The 17724-nt window shown below is 41.3% G+C and overlaps 1 protein-coding gene across 1 annotated transcript in view; it reads right to left on the bottom strand.

Annotated features, from left to right (window-relative positions):
• Positions 1-1645: 1645 nt before the first annotated feature.
• Positions 1646-17724, bottom strand: part of LOC138763108 (interleukin-17 receptor C-like) — an 87464-nt gene continuing 71385 nt past the window's right edge. Inside the window, exons 15-19 of the mRNA XM_069936765.1 lie at positions 13787-13837; positions 12788-12845; positions 5999-6094; positions 5180-5224; positions 1646-4146 (exon numbers count right to left, since the gene is read on the bottom strand). Coding sequence (XP_069792866.1) covers positions 3530-4146; positions 5180-5224; positions 5999-6094; positions 12788-12845; positions 13787-13837 — 867 coding nt within the window. The 3' untranslated portion in view covers positions 1646-3529. The remainder of the gene's footprint in view (positions 4147-5179; positions 5225-5998; positions 6095-12787; positions 12846-13786; positions 13838-17724) is intronic.

Genomic DNA, 17724 nt, shown 5'->3' with positions numbered 1-17724 from the left:
TGAACTGACAAGGTCTGTGGCTCCCATAAGGCTTCTTCAGGTGCATTCTCTACCAAGAATGCACCTACAGAAGCGGATTCAGACCAGTGGAATGGTCATTCAGGTGGCAGCACTGAAAGTGTAGCTTTCAGCTGCATGGGTGGCGCCTCAGAGCGCACTCCGGCTCCTGTCCCTTTGTCAGAGCTGGGGCAGCCACCGTGGGCTGTCAGAGCTGGGGCGGATGGCGCGGGCTGTCCCCACACTGATCCCACTGCCCTGCTTTCTCCTCATAGCCCCATGTTGGTCCCCACACTGATCCCACTTCCCCACAGCCCCGTGTCAATCCCCACACTTATCCCACTGCTTTGCTCTCTCCCCACAGCTCCGTATTGGTCCCCACACTGATCCCACTGCCCTGCTTTCTCCTCATAGCCCCGTGTCGGTCCCCACATGGATCCCACTGCTCTGCCCACCCCAGCCGCCCCATCGCTGACTGCCTGCTCAGGCCCTCCCACAATGTGGGGACTGTTACAGGGCTGTGGGGAGAGCATGGGGCAGTGGGATCCGTGTGTGGACCGACACGGGATTACGGGGAGAGAGCAGAGCAGTGGGATCAGTGTGGGGATCAACACAGGATTGTGGGGAGAGAATAGGGAAGTGGGATCAGTATGGGCATTGCCCGCGCCGGCCGCCCCAGCGCTGACAGTCCACACTGGCCATCTCAGCGCTGACAGCCTGCAGCTACTGCCCCTGTTGTCCTGCGCCGGGGGGCAGGGGCAGCAGGGAGGGGCGGGGCTGTCAGGTGCTCACCAGCTGACTGTCATCCCTTTAGCAGCCACTTTCAGGCAGCTGCATTCAGGTGCCTGGGGGACCTCAGTGCTCTGGCGATTATCCCTCCCAGAGGAGGGTTACAAAGTTCGCCTCGAACTTTCAAGTAGCCTCTCGACAGCCACATATAGGCATAATATATGGCTTTACATCGGGGGATTTTGGCCACCTACTTACTGTATTTATATTCACTGCTTGCCTCTTCCAATTTCCCCGAGTCTGGGGGTGTTGGTTAATGGGGTGTAAATTGGGCAGTAAGGACGTCAGCCAAAATGGCCTGTTACCGTGCTGTATGTCCGCATTTAAAATTTATAAACAAATTCCTGACATCACTGCCTTCATTTCAAAGCACATAGGACCTTTTATGCTGCCTTGAAACTTGCAGGGACCAGTCTCCTACATTTCCTTTAAACACATGCACCTGGTCTCCCATATTTTTAATTCACAGGCTCGCTGTCACTCAATGACCAATTAAACAGTAGGGCTTCCATCTCCCAAAAATAGAACCACAGACTGATTGTCAGATTCGTTGAATCTGCTTAATATTGTTCATGTCTTGTGAAACTCAAGATTGTGCACAGTAAATTGTCATTCCATAGTGATTTTATGTTCCATACCGCTTGTTATAAACTGAGGATCCATTCATTTTTTTCTTTAATGGGTTGTTTTAATTCGTTGTGATCTTGATCTCCCAAAACTATCTGCTCTTGCAAAAGTCTCTAATTAAAACTCTCAGCCAACCTTTCTTTAGCTCCACCATTCAATACTTAAAGTGTATATTTTGTGCTGGTGTTACAACACTCGTCCTGCAGTTAAAAGCAGGAAGAACAGCCACTGATTCTCACAGCAACATTTTTATTTCACATTATCCAAGTTACAGTTGACAATTTTCTCCATTTCCAATGCAAACAAGTACTTTCATCATAGACTGAGCAACTGATAGTCTTTGAGCACTTCCAAACCTGTCTGTCCAAGCCATCATTGCAGTTGCTCTGTTTAATAAGATTAATGTCACTGCAGTTCATTTTACCAAATTAAAGTGCGACAAATGCAAGTTTTTGTGCTTTTTCTCTAGAATTCAGGTAACCTGCAGTCAGTGAAACGTTCTCTCCATATAATTTGGAGGAACTGTTTATTTGGCACTTTCAGACTTTTATTACATTGAATACAGAACACACTTTGAGTGCAAAGGAAATGAGAGAAATAAGTAGAATAATTTAACAGACAAGGTAAATGAAAGCAGGTAAAGCCTGTTGCAGAACATACCTGATCAAGGATAACTGATGTGAATGAAAGAGCAGCAAAGAAATCCTTTTTTTGTCCATCTGCAATTCCAAGCCTTTGCTGCTTCATCCCAGTGTATCCTCCCTGATTTACCACTTCCTCCAATCTAACCCTCATTCCTGCCCTCCTTTGAGAATATGTTCATAGCTGAGGTAACATTTCAATAATTTACTTCAGAAAAAAAATCATTTGCAACATTTCCCATTATTTCATGTTAATATGATCCATTGATGTAAACACAACAGCAGCTCTCGAGAGTCAAGTGGAGAAAAGTGAAACACTGAAGATGCTGTGATTCTTGTAAAAGCATACCAAAATGCTGGAAGAACACAGCCGGTCTTTTCAGTATCTATAGGAGACAAAGATACATTGCCAACATTTTGGGTCTGAGCCCTTCTTCAAGGAATAAGCAGAATGAACCAGAAGCAGGAAATCTCAGAATTCAAACAATGGGGGAGGAATCCAGACCAACCAAAGGTCTTAATTGGATGTGATAAGGGACTAGGTAGAATCTATCATGTTTGTGAGAAAGGAGACAGAATAGAGAGACAGAGATAGGGAAAGGCGATGGGGGAAGAGGGTTGGGGACAATAGCAATTCAGGAGAAACAGTGGACTATCAGCATTAAAACTTTAGTATTTAACTGATCAAGTTCTGTAGACAAATTACACTAGCTTAATTAGGCTTCATTAATGGAAAAAGAACGAACCAAGAGTGAATCAAAATCATGCAAAAGGAGGACAACCCCTTCTCCCAAATATGATTTTTTTTCCCATTTCCAACATTTCCTGCTCCTGTTATGTAATTAAACCTAAGAGCTAATAATATCATTATTTGGCATACAAAATATATTAAATTATTTACACTAATATGTACACATACACTGTAAAAGATTCTGGTCAAAAAAAAATTAGGTGCCAAGGTCTGGGACTCATTCATCAACAAAATAATTAATACATTCATATTGGCTTGCTTTTCGATGTATATAACGTCTTCCTGAAGTCTTCTTGAGTAATGCTGGCATGAATATCCTTAGAGTTTGTGAGCAGTTTTTCATCATCTCATGTGTTTACAGATTTATTTACTTTCAAAATCAAGTGGACAAACAGTATATCTACATTTTAGAAGAAAATGTGAATTCTTTCAGTTTTTTAGACCCTTCTTTAAAATATTACATCGAAGTTCTAAATTCTTACTTTTGAAATTGATGAGTGGGTCATCAATTGAATAAACTTAAAAGTTATTTTTGATAATGATACAAGTTATAACACTGCCACAATCTTTCATTCCTGGGCAATGACCTGGATTTTAACCAAAGCTGTGAATGACAGTGATTGGACAGTGTAACAAAGGACTGTCATTAAGGGATTCTTCAAACCATTGAAAGGTTCCATTTACGTCATTGCATCCCTTTCATGTTGCCTTTGGATATCCTCTCTTACTTCTTCTGTTTAAAGAAGCCATTTGAGTGACTTTTTTCCCACACCTGGCATTCCTTAATGACATTACTAAGGCATCTGTGAATTGATGATGGAGAGTCATATTTTTTCTGCTCCCAAATGCATTTGGCTGGTAACCCAATCTCTTGGAGGAACTCAGCAACTTGCAACGGCAAGTTGTAGGTGGGCATTTTATTAAATATTTCTGGTATGTATGTCTTGTTCATCAGCTCTTCAAAGTATACCATAACGTATTTTCCACAAACATTTCCCAATGTGATATCAGGCAGCACACAATTCAAAGAAGCCATAAACCCATCATATGGGTCATGTAGTGTTGTAGACTCTGCACTGGAATTCAGCCATTCATCACATTTTATACTGGCACTCTTAGAAAAAAGGATGATGATTTTTCCACCTTCTTCTGCAATGTTAAGTTTCTGGGAATGGAACCATAGCAGTGGACCTTGTCTGCCAATTTCTCCATGATTCCATAGATCTACAACTACTTTGAAATTTAAATTGACCAATATGGATGCAAATGTATTAACCAACTTTTCAAACTGGCTGTGATCCACCGAATATAGAAGAAGGACCTTCCTATTGATTGGAGAATCTGGAAAAAAAATGCATTGTAATATTACGGCATACTCAACAAAATAATTTACATCATAGACTGCAGTATAATACATTGGTTCTTCTGATGAGTAGCCACTGTTGACATGTAGACATTGTGACCACTGTTGTGTTCGTATGAAAGTGGGCAAATTCCTATGAAAAAGTTGGATGAATAACCAAATTAACTGCTTTCTCAGTCATGTACAAATTTCACCCAGACACCAAGCAACCTCTTAACCACGCATTGGGAAAGGCTGTTTTAACTTCTCATATCTACCTTAGAAACCATAGAATGGCTTCACATATTTGTCTCAATGTAGATCATATATTCAATTAAGCACTAGAGCACAATTCCAAATAACTTGTGACTTGAAAGTGTATTTCAAGGCAGATTTTGCTGGGTTGGCATTTTTGATCAGATTCACTTCATCTTCCAATTTTCTTTAAACCCCTTAATACAACAAAGGGACTTAGGAAATAAACCCATGGTGATGCATTCTAACCACAATGTACATTTTCTGTACAAGTGGGAACATAGCATGGGCAACACTTTCTCACAAATTGGGACCTTTTAATTTAGCTGGAAAAAAATTCGATCTTTTTGCATCACAATCTGTATATTTAGGCAGGTTAATTGGCAATTGTAAAATACCCCTTAGAGCAGGGATGGCCAGCCTTTTAATTATGACATATAGCACAGTAACAGGCCATTTCAGCCCATGAGTCCTTGCTGCCCAATTAACCTACATGCCTAGTACGCACTTGGGCAGAAATGGCCTGCTACTGCGCTGTATGTCAAAATGAAAAATTAAAAGGTTGGATACCCCTGCCTTAGAGTAACCCAACATCAAAAATAAAGGGAACGAATAAACATCAAGCTGCAAGGATAGAACTTCAAAGTTATTGTCAAATTATACCTGTTACAGTGAGAAGGGAAATAACAAGATGGGGGAATGGGTTTTATGGGAACTGGCATGGATATGATGGGCCAAATGGCCTCCTTCTGTATTGTTATAAGCAGAGAAGTTTACCTGTGCTTGTTGCATTATAATCCCACTTGATCATCTCTTTGCAATCTGCAGGAAAAGAGCAGAATTTAAACTGAGGTCATGAGTGTAAAAATAGCAATAAATACTTAATGTAAGAAAACTTTGTTTGGGTTGGAAAATTAAACATGGAAGGATCATCTTATCTATTTACAATGACAATCATTGGTTAGAGTAACTGGGGTTTGTAGAGATAGGAATGGAAGGTAAGATACCATAGATGACCCATTATTTCATTTAAATCAGAGGCTAGTTTGAAAACAATCAAGAGAATTGTAACATTAACAGTATAAAGGTCAAAAACAGATGAATTCTGATACAAGAAAATAATTGAGGTGGAAAAGCACAATAAAATGCAATAATGGGGTCAGGAGCTTTTTAGAATCTTTTGGATCCATTAGTATTCAGATGGGGCCTTGGTTTCACTTTAACCTCCGCCTGCAACTATGCAGAACCCTCCCAATACCTTATCGAAATGTTAGGTTACATTTTGTTTTCATGCCTTTGGATCCAGATTTCAATCAAACATTGGCTGACATTTAAATATTAGAAACGGTGAGTTGTAGAAATGCCTTTGTAACTGACTCTTAGCTTTACAAAGGAAAAAAAAATCAAATGGCAGAGGAGACAATCCCAAGGTCCACAGCCAATATTAATACTCATTTTAAAGTCATGGGTTCTGTGTTTGTTTTCCTTCAATATGTCCATAACCATGACATGGTCTTCTTTCAAGAGTTACATGCAGATTTGATGTACACGCTCAACATTTATACTAAATAATTTTTTAAATGCTGATCTTCTTACCTTTTAGAATATCTCTTTTGACCATAAATGTGGTGATCATAATTATAATTGGTATAAGAAATAATACCATGAATAAAGTCCATCGAACTCTCCTGTCTACAAAAGTAACAGAGAAACCCCACAATAGGTGAGCCACACAATTCAACATACTGACTAGGAATAATAAAATGTGTTAAAACAATGTGGCATTAATTTAACTCTATGTAGAGACTCTAGACCAGGAGTGGCCAACCTTTTAATTTTTAATATAGACATAAAGCACGGAAACAGGCCATTTCGGCCTATGAGTATGTACCGGGGGAATAGGTTCATTGGACAGCATGGACTTGTGGGCCGAAATGGCCTGATATCGTGCTGTATAGCCCCTCTGCATATTGGCAAACTGCTAAATTGGTGGGTGAACGAACTGTTTTGAAATACTAATAGGGCTGTTCACTCCAGACTAAGGAAAACTGTGCATTTTCACATTACCTACCCAGTAGGGCAGAGCAAAGGGGCACCTATCCTCCAGTGATGACATCCTGAGTGACACATCGACTGATGGCGGACCTGCCCTCCCAGAATTCCATGCAGCAGAGAAACCCCTCCATGAGTGCTTCATTCATACAGCCCTTTCATTATGTCACAGCACATTGGGACACAGGGGCTTTAAAGGAAAAGGCAGCTCATTCTTTACCCACCCATAGTCTCTCTCTTTCTCCCCACCTTTTCTCTCTCCCCATATTTCTCTCCCTTCCCTGTCTCTCACAGACATACCTTGATTGTTGTATGTACTCACTTCATTTTGTGTGTGTGTGTGTGTGTGTGTATATATTTCATCCCACTGTGATTTTCCCCACACGCTATAAATTGTGTCGTGACCCATGGGTCACGTCTCCAGAATGGAGGACCATCGCCTTCCCAAGATCGTGTTATATGGCGAGCTCTCCACTGGCCACCGTGACAGAGGTGCACCAAAGAAAAGGTACAAGGACTGCCTAAAGAAATCTCTTGGTGCCTGCCACATTGACCACCGCCAGTGGGCTGATATCGCCTCAAACCGTGCATCTTGGCGCCTCACAGTTTGGCGGGCAGCAACCTCCTTTGAAGAAGACCGCAGAGCCTACCTCACTGACAAAAGGCAAAGGAGGAAAAACCCAACACCCAACCCCAACCCACCAATTTTCCCCTGCAACCGCTGCAATCGTGTCTGCCTGTCCCGCATCGGACTTGTCAGCCACAAACGAGCCTGCAGCTGACGTGGACTTTTTACCCCCTCCATAAATCTTCGTCCGCGAAGCCAAGCCAAAGAAAGATAAATTGTGTGCATGTGTTATCCCCGTAAGTAAGTTTTAACAGGGGGAACACAATTTCAGTGCTTGCCATAGGCATACAGGCAGTTCCCCCCCCCCCCACATATGTAATCCCTCCCCCAAACACACACACACCACCCCCCTACACCCAACAGCAGGAGGATAATGGAGCAAATAAAATCATTAAAGATAATAAACAATAAAGATGAATGAATTAATTGGCTGCATTCTGCCACAAGCTAAAACAGAACCTTTGAAGAATACTTTAATTCAGTTGTTTTAGTAAATTGTGCGTGTATTTTTCATCGCTCTTTTATTCCGCTGTGATTTTCCCATGGTCTTTATAAATTATGCACGTATTTTCCCATGCTCTTATTCATGTGCGTTTTATTCCCACTATGATTTTCTAATACTGGAGAAGGTTTATACAGTATGGCACAACATCATGGGCTGAAGGGCTCATACTGTACTGTACATCGTGCTTAATTATGTTTTAATTAAGCATGACTAATTTTGTTTAAATACAAGGTCATAATACATTGATTAGGATTGAAAATGTAGTAAATGGATTACAAAGTTTATACCTTCTTTTTAAACCAGTGTTGTTATTTGGAAGAATATTTTTTGTTTCCTGCACGCACGCAAGATCGTCATCAATGTGTCACTAATTGGACCCAGCATACTAGTGTCCTGTTCACATTGGACGACCCGATATACCAATTTAAAACGGTTCGTCAATGATACGACCTCCCTAGGCGGTTAATTCCTGGGTCAATTTGGCCCCTCTACCGGTTCAAGAATGTTCACACTGGCAGGTGAACCGATAAATTGGCAGTTAATTACTGGGTTCACGTGCCAGTGTGAAAGGGGTCATTAAAAATTAAAAGGTTGGCCACCACTGCTCTAGACCAATGATAATGTGGATGACAAATTACTCTTGAAATGGCCAAGCAGTTTCTAAAGAGGTGACCAAGAGGAATGATCAGGACAGGGTGGTGAACGTATCTAGATGGACTTTAGCAAAACTGGTCCAGGAGGTGAGATCACATAGGATCCAAGGTAAGTTAACCAATTGGATAGAAAGTTGGCTCTTAGTAGGAGTCAGAAGGTTGTTTTTCAGATTGGAGGTCCATGATCAGTGATGTGGAAATAGATACTAGGTCTACTATTATTTATCATCTATATTTATAGTTTGGATGATAATGTAACTAAGTTTACAACAAGATCTACATCAGTCTGGAAGAGGAGTAAGGAATGACAGAAGGAACTTAACTTTGTTAAATGGGAGGTGAAGCATGTTGCTAAGTTAAGGAAGAGCAGGACTTACACAGTAAATGACAGCCCTGGACAATATTGTAGAACAGAGAGATCTAGAGGTACCAGAACATAGCTCCCTTAAAATGGCAACACGGATAGGCAGGGTAGTGAATGAGATGTTTGTTTGCTTGCCTTTTATTGATTAGGGCATTGAGTACAAGATTTGGGACATTATGTTACAGCAATGCAAGAAATTGATGAGTGTACTTGGAGTATTGTGCACAGTCTGTCCACCTTGCCATAGGAGGGATGTCATTAAGCTGGAAAGGGTACAGAAGAAATTCACAAAGATGTTACCATGACTGGTGGGCTCAAGTTATCAGGAGAAACTAAATAGGTTGGGCTTTTTCCCTTAGAGTGTGAGGCTGACAGGTATCCTTTCAGAGGGGTATAGACAAGATGGATGGTCACAATCTTTTGTCCAGGGTAGGGAAGTTTAAAATTAGAATGCATAGATTTAAGGTAAGAGGTGAAAGGAACCTGAGGGGAAACATTTTCATGGAGGTAGTAGTATGTGGAACCAGCTGCCTGAAAAAGTGTTGGAGGCAGGTACAATCATGAAACTTAAAATGTATTTAGAAGGTAGAAGGTTAGAAAATATTTAGAGGTATGTGGGCCAAACGTAAGTAAATCGGACTAGCTCTAATGGGCAACTTGGCTGGTGTGGGCAGATTGGATCAAAGGACCAATTTTCAGTGCTGTATAACTAGCATGAACAAGATGGGGAAAATGGCCTGCTTCTGTGCTGCATGCCTGTCACCCATTTGTGCAAACCAAGAATAATAACAACAAAAACACATCCAAACTTTGCAGCTTGCCTTGTGATCTTCTGTGAAAGAGCTGTTCCACAGGCCTGTTGAGAATGAACCTAACACATTCATTCTAACAATATCTGCCAGACATTGTTGACCCATCCATCGAAAGTCAGGGTATATCTGTGGTTTGCTGTTAGCCAGAATCAGACACACACAAGGTAAAGACTGTACAACAGGCTTTAATCCTCAAAGACTTCCACAGAGCCAGGCTGGCTGTAGGTGCAGTAACTCTGAGTGAGCTTCGGAAGGCCGGCGCAGGCTTATATCCTGGAGGGTGATTGACACCCGACCGGGTGGGGCTTGATCCCTTCAGGCCGACTTATTGACAGCCGGCAAGGTGTTGTCCTATCCCCTTACACTCCTGCAGGTATAGAGGTTTCCCAGTCGGCCGGCGGTACACTCCTGCAGGTACAGGTGTTGCCCTCTGCAGTAAGCCAGCAGTACACTCCTGCAGGTACAGGTGTTGCCTCCTGCAGTAGGTCGGTGGTTTACCACCACAATATCTAATCCCATTGTTGGGAAAGAGGTAGCGTCACAATGATACACAACCATGGGAACGTTCCTGGAAATTCCTAACATTGCTTAAAACAGAACTACATGCAAATATATTGAAGAAAGCAATTGACGTGAAGCTGATACTGTACAATGAGCACAAGAAACTAAAGGCAAGATCTTTTAGGGAACCAAAAAGATGAGGATGTATAAATATTGTGCAACTTTTCACAAAACAAGAGAATAATATTAAAATGTTGTATTTGAGGTGTAAAGGTGTGAAATATTGACCAAGATAATAGGAAAAGAGGAAGTATTATAAAAGCCCTTTTCACACTTGCATCCCACTAAATTGGCTGTCCAGTGTCCTGGGATAGGGATGGGGATTTGGTTTTCCACACTTGACCACTCCCAACTTGGACAGTGAATACTTTCACACTTGCAAGGAGCCATCCCTGGGGTTAGGACTGTTCTACCTTCTACCTGTAACGTCAAGACACATCGAGCAATGGTGGACCTGCCCTAAATCCTGATCTTATATTTGAACAAAATTAATCATGCCAAATTATAACATAATTAAGCTTTATTACAGCCCAGTATGAGCTAGTTGTTGTTGTGCCGACCTATGTAAACCTTTAGAAGGGACCGTGGGAAAGTGCTAGCAATAAATAGCAATAGCGGACAATTTTTAAACAGGGTGGGGAAGTTGGCAGCACTATAGCACTCAATTTATAAATACCATGGGACCTGCCCTCCAGGAATTCCATGCGGCAGAGAAATGGTTGTGTGCACGGCTGCATGCATGGAGCGTTCATAGAGGGCTTTCTCTGCCGCACGGCATTCTGGGAAGCCAGGCCCACCATTGCTTTTCCCCCATCAGTCTTTATAAATTGTGCGCTTATCTTTGGCTTGGCTTCGCGGACGAAGATTTATGGAGTGGGTAAAAAGTCCACGTCAGCTGCAGGCTCGTTTGTGGCTGACAAGTCCGATGCGGGACAGGCAGACATGGTTGCAGCGGCTGCAGGGGAAAATTGGTTGGTTGGGGTTGGGTGTTGGGTTTTTCCTCCTTTGCCTTTTGTCAGTGAGGTGGGCTCTGCGGTCTTCTTCAAAGGAGGTTGCTGCCCGCCAAACTGTGAGGCGCCAAGATGCACGGTTTGAGGCGATATCAGCCCACTGGCGGTGGTCAATGTGGTAGGCACCAAGAGATTTCTTTAGGCAGTCCTTGAACCTTTTCTTTGGTGCACCTCTGTCACGGTGGCCAGTGGAGAGCTCGCCATATAACACGATCTTGGGAAGGCGATGGTCCTCCATTCTGGAGACGTGACCCACCCAGCGCAGCTGGATCTTCAGCAGCGTGGACTCGATGCTGTCGACCTCTGCCATCTCGAGTACTTCGACGTTAGGGATGAAAGCGCTCCAATGGATGTTGAGGATGGAGCGGAGACAACGCTGGTGGAAGCGTTCTAGGAGCCGTAGGTGATGCCGGTAGAGGACCCATGATTCGGAGCCGAACAGGAGTGTGGGTATGACAACGGCTCTGTATACGCTTATCTTTGTGAGGTTTTTCAGTTGGTTGTTTTTCCAGACTCTTTTGTGTAGTCTTCCAAAGGCACTATTTGCCTTGGCGAGTCTGTTGTCTATCTCATTGTCGATCCTTGCATCTGATGAAACGGTGCAGCCGAGATTATAGCGCTACCAATTTTCCCCACACTGTTTAAAAATTGTATGCTTTTGGTATTTATTTCCTTTCTCTCCTGCTGCGACTTTCCCATGGCAAAGTTTATATCTTTATTTTAATCTTTTCTTCCTTCCTTCACGCCAAACTTGGGTCATTTCAATCCCACAATGCAATTGCCCATTTCACACTTGCCTGATTGAAATGCCAGCATCTTCAGACACTGAGGATTGTACTAGGGTCGAGGCCGTCAATCCCCAGCGTGAGATTATGCCATCTGACGCCAGCGTTGAGCTAATTTTGCTTTCACACTGGACACTTTAAAGGCCAATTGGTGGTTAATTCCTGGCATCACTTGTGAAAGGGGTTAAAAATTATTTGAATCATGGCTGTATGAAATATTTCCCAGGCTATTAAAAGAAACAACAGAATAAACTGGAGACTTTGACTACAATTTATCAAACTCTTCTAACCACAGGAGTGATGCTATGGAATTGAAAGACTGCCAGCATTATTGAAAAAGGGAAAGGGGATAAATCAAATAATTACAGGTCAGTTAGTTTAACCATGAAGATGGACAAGTTTTTGAATTATAATTTAACATAAGCAGTTGCATCCATATTCCTGAATTTCAGATACTTGGAAGGGCCTCTGAAAGTACAATCTGGTGAGAGATGTAATCTATAGTGGTCTGTAGCTGCACTACTGAACCAAGCTGGATGAGTCCCAAAAACCACAGGTGCCAGACTAGGTTGAAAGAGTCACTATTAGGGAGAAACCTACTTGTCTTCACCAACATATCTGACATAGATACCGATATCCTTGACTATCTTCCTGTCCTTGTGAAGACAAAGCCCAGGGATATCCTCCATTGTGTCATGTGGCACTAATATTGTGCTAAATAAGATTGATTCAGAATCGATCGAGCATTTTAAAATGGGCATCAATATGGCCAAGCCACAGAGAGTGATATTCCATGGTCAAACCCCAACATCCTGACCTGCCGAGCTCTCACTCTAACATCATCATCAATGTCAGGTAACCTGGCCAACTCAAGGAGCTGTAGAGAAATGCACGGCAAGAGCGGCATCAGTTGTGTACCAAACACGACCAATGCATAATGTCGATAGCAGTGACGTTTTCTGAACTTCTATATTGCAATAGAACTTTGTTGTTAATTACAATATACAGTACTCACACATCTCAAAGGGACATACAATGATCCGTGGCGAGAACTTCACATCGGATCGCCAGATCTGAAAGATACAGACTCACCTGAATCAGGCATTTTAGCAAACTATTCTGTATCACACATTAAACAGCATATTTTTGATTGAGATATTCAAATAAAGCCTGGACTGCCGTGGCACCTTCTGATGAGGACCAGTCAAATCTTCAGAGGGACAAATGCCTCTATTGAAAATGCCAGGCAGGATTGGCGACAATGGTGGGGAAGTGTCAGGGATCAGTGACCGATACAACCTGTTTGCTACTGGGCCTGCTTAAAGCCAATATTCAGTTACCCGAAAAATCAAATTAACCAAAATACGTTGGTCCCAAGCTTTTTGGATATCCAAAAACATATTTTCACTCCCTGCTGTACATAAGTATGGCTCGACTTACTTGGACATCACACAAAACAATGTTTTTCACTTTATTTCACCAAGTGACAATAAATAAATCAATTCAAAATTCCATAATCACTATATCAAACCAGAAGCAAACCACTTACATTTGGGGCTACTTTCCAGAAGGAAAAGATATGACCACAAGTAAATTTACATTTTCAAATTTAAATTTTAAACATAAATTTAGTCATACAGCACGGTAACAAGCCCTTTTGGCCCATGAGTCCGTGCTGCCCAATTTACACCCCATTAACCTACAACCTTGGTACGTTTTTGGAGGATGGGAGGAAACCAGAGCACCCAGAGGAAACCCACGCCGACACGGGGAAAACGCACAAACTTCTTACAGACAGCACGGGATTCAAAGCTCGGCCACTGGTGCTGTAACAGCAATGCGCTACCTCTACACTAACCGTGTCGCCCAATAAGTGAATTGTATTTCCCATTCCTGCCAGATTCAGTTCTTTACCAAGTGTCCTCAAGTCAATGCATCTCCCACATCTGTCCTCAAGACACTTTAGCACGTTTCTGCAGTTTTAATAACATTTCAGGTGAGTAAAGGCACTAACCTGAAGGCAATCTTGTGAATCAAGGTTTATTTGCTTCATATTCTGGTTGATCTTTATTAAACGTGGAAAAAAAAGAAATGTCATTAACAAAGGCCAAGTTATACTAAAAAACTATCAAATTGTTTATACACAGAGAGCTCGTGATTAAACTTCTGTCTCAAATTTAGAAAATGCAGCATTTTATTCAAAGATTTTCCACTTTAGGTTCATGACCTTCGGATAAAGTGGTGAGATTGACACACCTTCTTTGATTTGCCTAATATTATTCTCCCATTCCACTTCACACTTCTTTCCTTTGCTATCGATACACCCTGGCTGAATGCAAATAGCAATTTATGCCAAATTCTTGGCATTATCTGTTCTATGAATTTCAGCAAGACCTGCATTAAGAATAACAAAACTCATCTCTGCCTGAGCAAAATTTTAAACAGATTGCTGTCTGTTAGAAACAGTTTCCCACCAACAGGGAAAGGAATACATGAATCAAAAGTACAAGATGACTGGCATAGAAAACAACCCCAGAATTTCCACCTAAAATTTAGGTTTTGACTACACTGGCACTTACCGCTGAGAGCTTACTGTCCATGGCTGTTACATGCTTCTCTAGAATCGGCCAGTGTGCCATGTTTCCTCTCACTGCATATCAGCATCGGTGCCAGAACGGATATTAGAGGGGAGCATTAACGTGTTAGAGAGGGGCACGGTGCAAAGCTCAAACCCTCTCAGCGAGGGAGGGAGGGGAGATGGAGGTGGGGGGCTGTTACCATAATCCTCCCCTCTCCAAGTGCTGAGAACATTGCTTTTATGGCGCTGAGTGTCATTAGCTGCTGGTGACGCTTGACGCACGCTAGTGATGCGGGTTGGAATAGGGGCATGTCTGATGGTGGGTGATGGCCCCGACTGTATGGGGGGCACAGCTCCTTGCTTGGGGGGAGCAGTGCCCGTGTACGCTCCCCCTTGGTGCCGACCCTGTCGCATATTTATTCCTGGGTATATGGTAACTGGTCACTGGGAGATTTATTGTGATTGGCCTGACAGGCAGTGTAAACAGAACGCACCCTGGGACCCTAGCTGAATTATCCCTGTTCGCTGCGCTGTTATTTTAGGGTATGTTAGACAGGTTTATAATACATTTTAATTTTAAAGAATATTTTATTTAAATTTAAATCATGTATTAATATCTAAATACAGGATTTTCTTTCATTCAAATCTAAACAAATCTAAATCTAAATCACACCCTCCCCCAAAATAACCCCCCCCAAAAAGTAAAAGAGAGAAAGAAAGAATTAGAAAAGAAAGAAAAGGTACAAAATAGGAAAGTGGGAAAAAAAACATCTGGTTACTAAAATCGCAATCAATTTCATCAAATTTTGCCTTTAGAATATTAAACCCGTATATACCAAGGAGTTGATAAGGTTTTGAGGTTAAGGGGATAATTTCATGATACCTACAGTATGTAAATATGGGCACCAGATTTTAAAGAAATTATCATATTTATTCCTTAAATTATATGTAATTTTTTCAAGAAGTGTATGCAATTACGTATTTCAGCATGCCATTTGTCCATTCCCAAATCTTAAATCAAATTTCCATGTCACTGCGATATATTTTTGTGCAAGTTTCACAAATTTCTTTTGAAACCTATTAAGTTTCAGCCTAGTCCTAGATATATTACCTAGTAGAAAAAGAATTGGACCCTGAGGAAATTTAACATTAGTAATCTGTTCAACAAATTCTGCTTCATTCGTCCAAAAAGGTCTCAATTGTGGACATGACCAAGTGGAATGTAAAGAAGTACCTTCTCTTGATTACATCTAAAACATTTATCTGATAAATATGATTTCAGTCTATTTCATTTCTGTGGAGTAAGATATAATTGATGCAAAAAATTATATTGAATCACTCTAACATTTATTGAGTTTGTCGTACTATTATTGACACAATTCCAACCAATTTTTCTCCCCAATACTTGTATTCAGATCATTTTCCCAGCTTTGTCTAGATTTACGAATTCCTTGTTTACTTTTGCAATAATGAAATAAATTTATTAATAGATTCATTACAAATCAAACTTTATATTTCACTCCTTTCAGCCCATAAAATTGTTGGGCCTAATTTTTCCCACAAGAACATCTTTAATTGATAATAACAAAATATTGTATTATTTTGCATCTTGTATTTATCTTTCAATTGATCAAATGTCATTATGTTCCTCCCTTCAAAACAATCTATTATTCTTCCAATTCCTTTATTATACCAATTATTAAAAAATCTGTTATTTATTATAAAAGGAATAAGTCTATTTTGAATCAATGGCATTTTAGGAATTCCATAATTCCTCATTGCCAATTGAAGTCGTACCCCATTCCATATATTAATCAAATGTTTCTACAATGGTGTTTCTCTCTCTCCAATTATTATATATCAAATGTTCAGGTGTTGTTTTCCCTATTTTATCCATCTCTATCTTAATCCAGGCTGGTTTTTCTCCCTCCTCAAAAAGGGAAGAAAGAAATCTCAGTTGTTTTGATGCATAATAATTTTTTAAAGTTTGGAAGTTGCAAATCTCCCAGTTCAAATTTTCAAGTTTAGTGAAACCCTCAACATTTCACCCTTCCAAAACATTTTCTTACATAATTATTCAGTTCCTGAAAAAATTTCTGTGGAATAAAAATAGGAAATGTTTGAAAAAGATATTGAGGAAAAATATTCATTTTTATATAATTAACTCTTCCCAATAAGGTTATAGTGTAGCAAGGCGCTACTGCAGAGCAAGAAAAAAATGAAGAGAAGTTTAGACCGATTTACTGATTTATTGATCTCCCCCAGCCCTGCTTTTATATACCCAGCTTCCCGCCACTGCTGCGGGTGGATGACATCACCAGTGAGCTGGCCTTTGATTGGACATGGTTCCCACTGTGCAGGCTCCTGGTCAATGAAGGCCATTAGTGTGTGAGGGCTTTTCATGCTCGCTGCATTAGTCTGCCATTTTGAGTGCCAGTTCGCATGCCAGGTACAACAGGTAATTCCATCCATCTTCTTAAATCTTCAATTTTCTTATGGAAGTGGTTATAATATAATTTAAATATGTTCATTAAATTATTATCTATTAAAATCCCCAAATATTGTATTGCATTTACTGGCCATTTAAATTGAATATCTCTTTTAAACTGTGTCTAATCACTCGTGGTAAGAGGCATAATCTCACTTTTCCCCCAATTTATTTTATAACCAGACATTATTCTAGAATCTTTTAATCTCAAATATAATTTGTGTAATGAATTGCCTGGTTCCGTCAAGTAAATTATTACACCATCTGCAAATAAACTAATCTTGCGTTCCTTTCTCCCAACTCTAAAACCTTTAATATTAAAATCAGACTTAATCAATTCTTCTTTTCTTTCTTCTCTGGCTTGGCTTCGTGGACGAAGATTTATGTCAGCTGCAAGCTCGTTTGTGGCTGACAAGTCCGATGCAGGACAGGCAGACACGGTTGCAGCGGTTGCAAGGGAAAATTGGTTGGTTGGGGTTGGGTGTTTCCTCCTTTGTCTTTTGTCAGTGAGGACGGCTCTGTGGTCTTCTTCAAAGGAGGTTGCTGCCCGCCGAACTGTGAGGCGCCAAGATGCACGGTTTGAGGCGAGATCAGCCCACTGGCGGCGGTCAATGTGGCAGGCACCAAGAGATTTCTTTAGGCAGTCCTTGTACCTCTTCTTTGGTGCACCTCTGTCACGGTGGCCAGTGGAGAGCTCGCCATATCACATGATCTTGGGAAGGCGATGGTCCTCCATTCTGGAGACGTGACCTACCCAGCGCAGTTGGATCTTCAGCAGCATGGATTCGATGCTGTCGGCCTCTGCCATCTCGAGTACTTCGATGTTAGGGATGAAGTCGCTCCAATAAAAGTTGAGGATGGAGCGGAGACAACGCTGGTGGAAGCG

The sequence above is a fragment of the Narcine bancroftii genome, chromosome 5, assembly GCF_036971445.1.
Source record: "Narcine bancroftii isolate sNarBan1 chromosome 5, sNarBan1.hap1, whole genome shotgun sequence".
In the NCBI taxonomy this organism is placed as follows: Eukaryota; Metazoa; Chordata; class Chondrichthyes; order Torpediniformes; family Narcinidae; genus Narcine; species Narcine bancroftii.
This window is presented reverse-complemented; position numbering and strand designations above follow the sequence as displayed.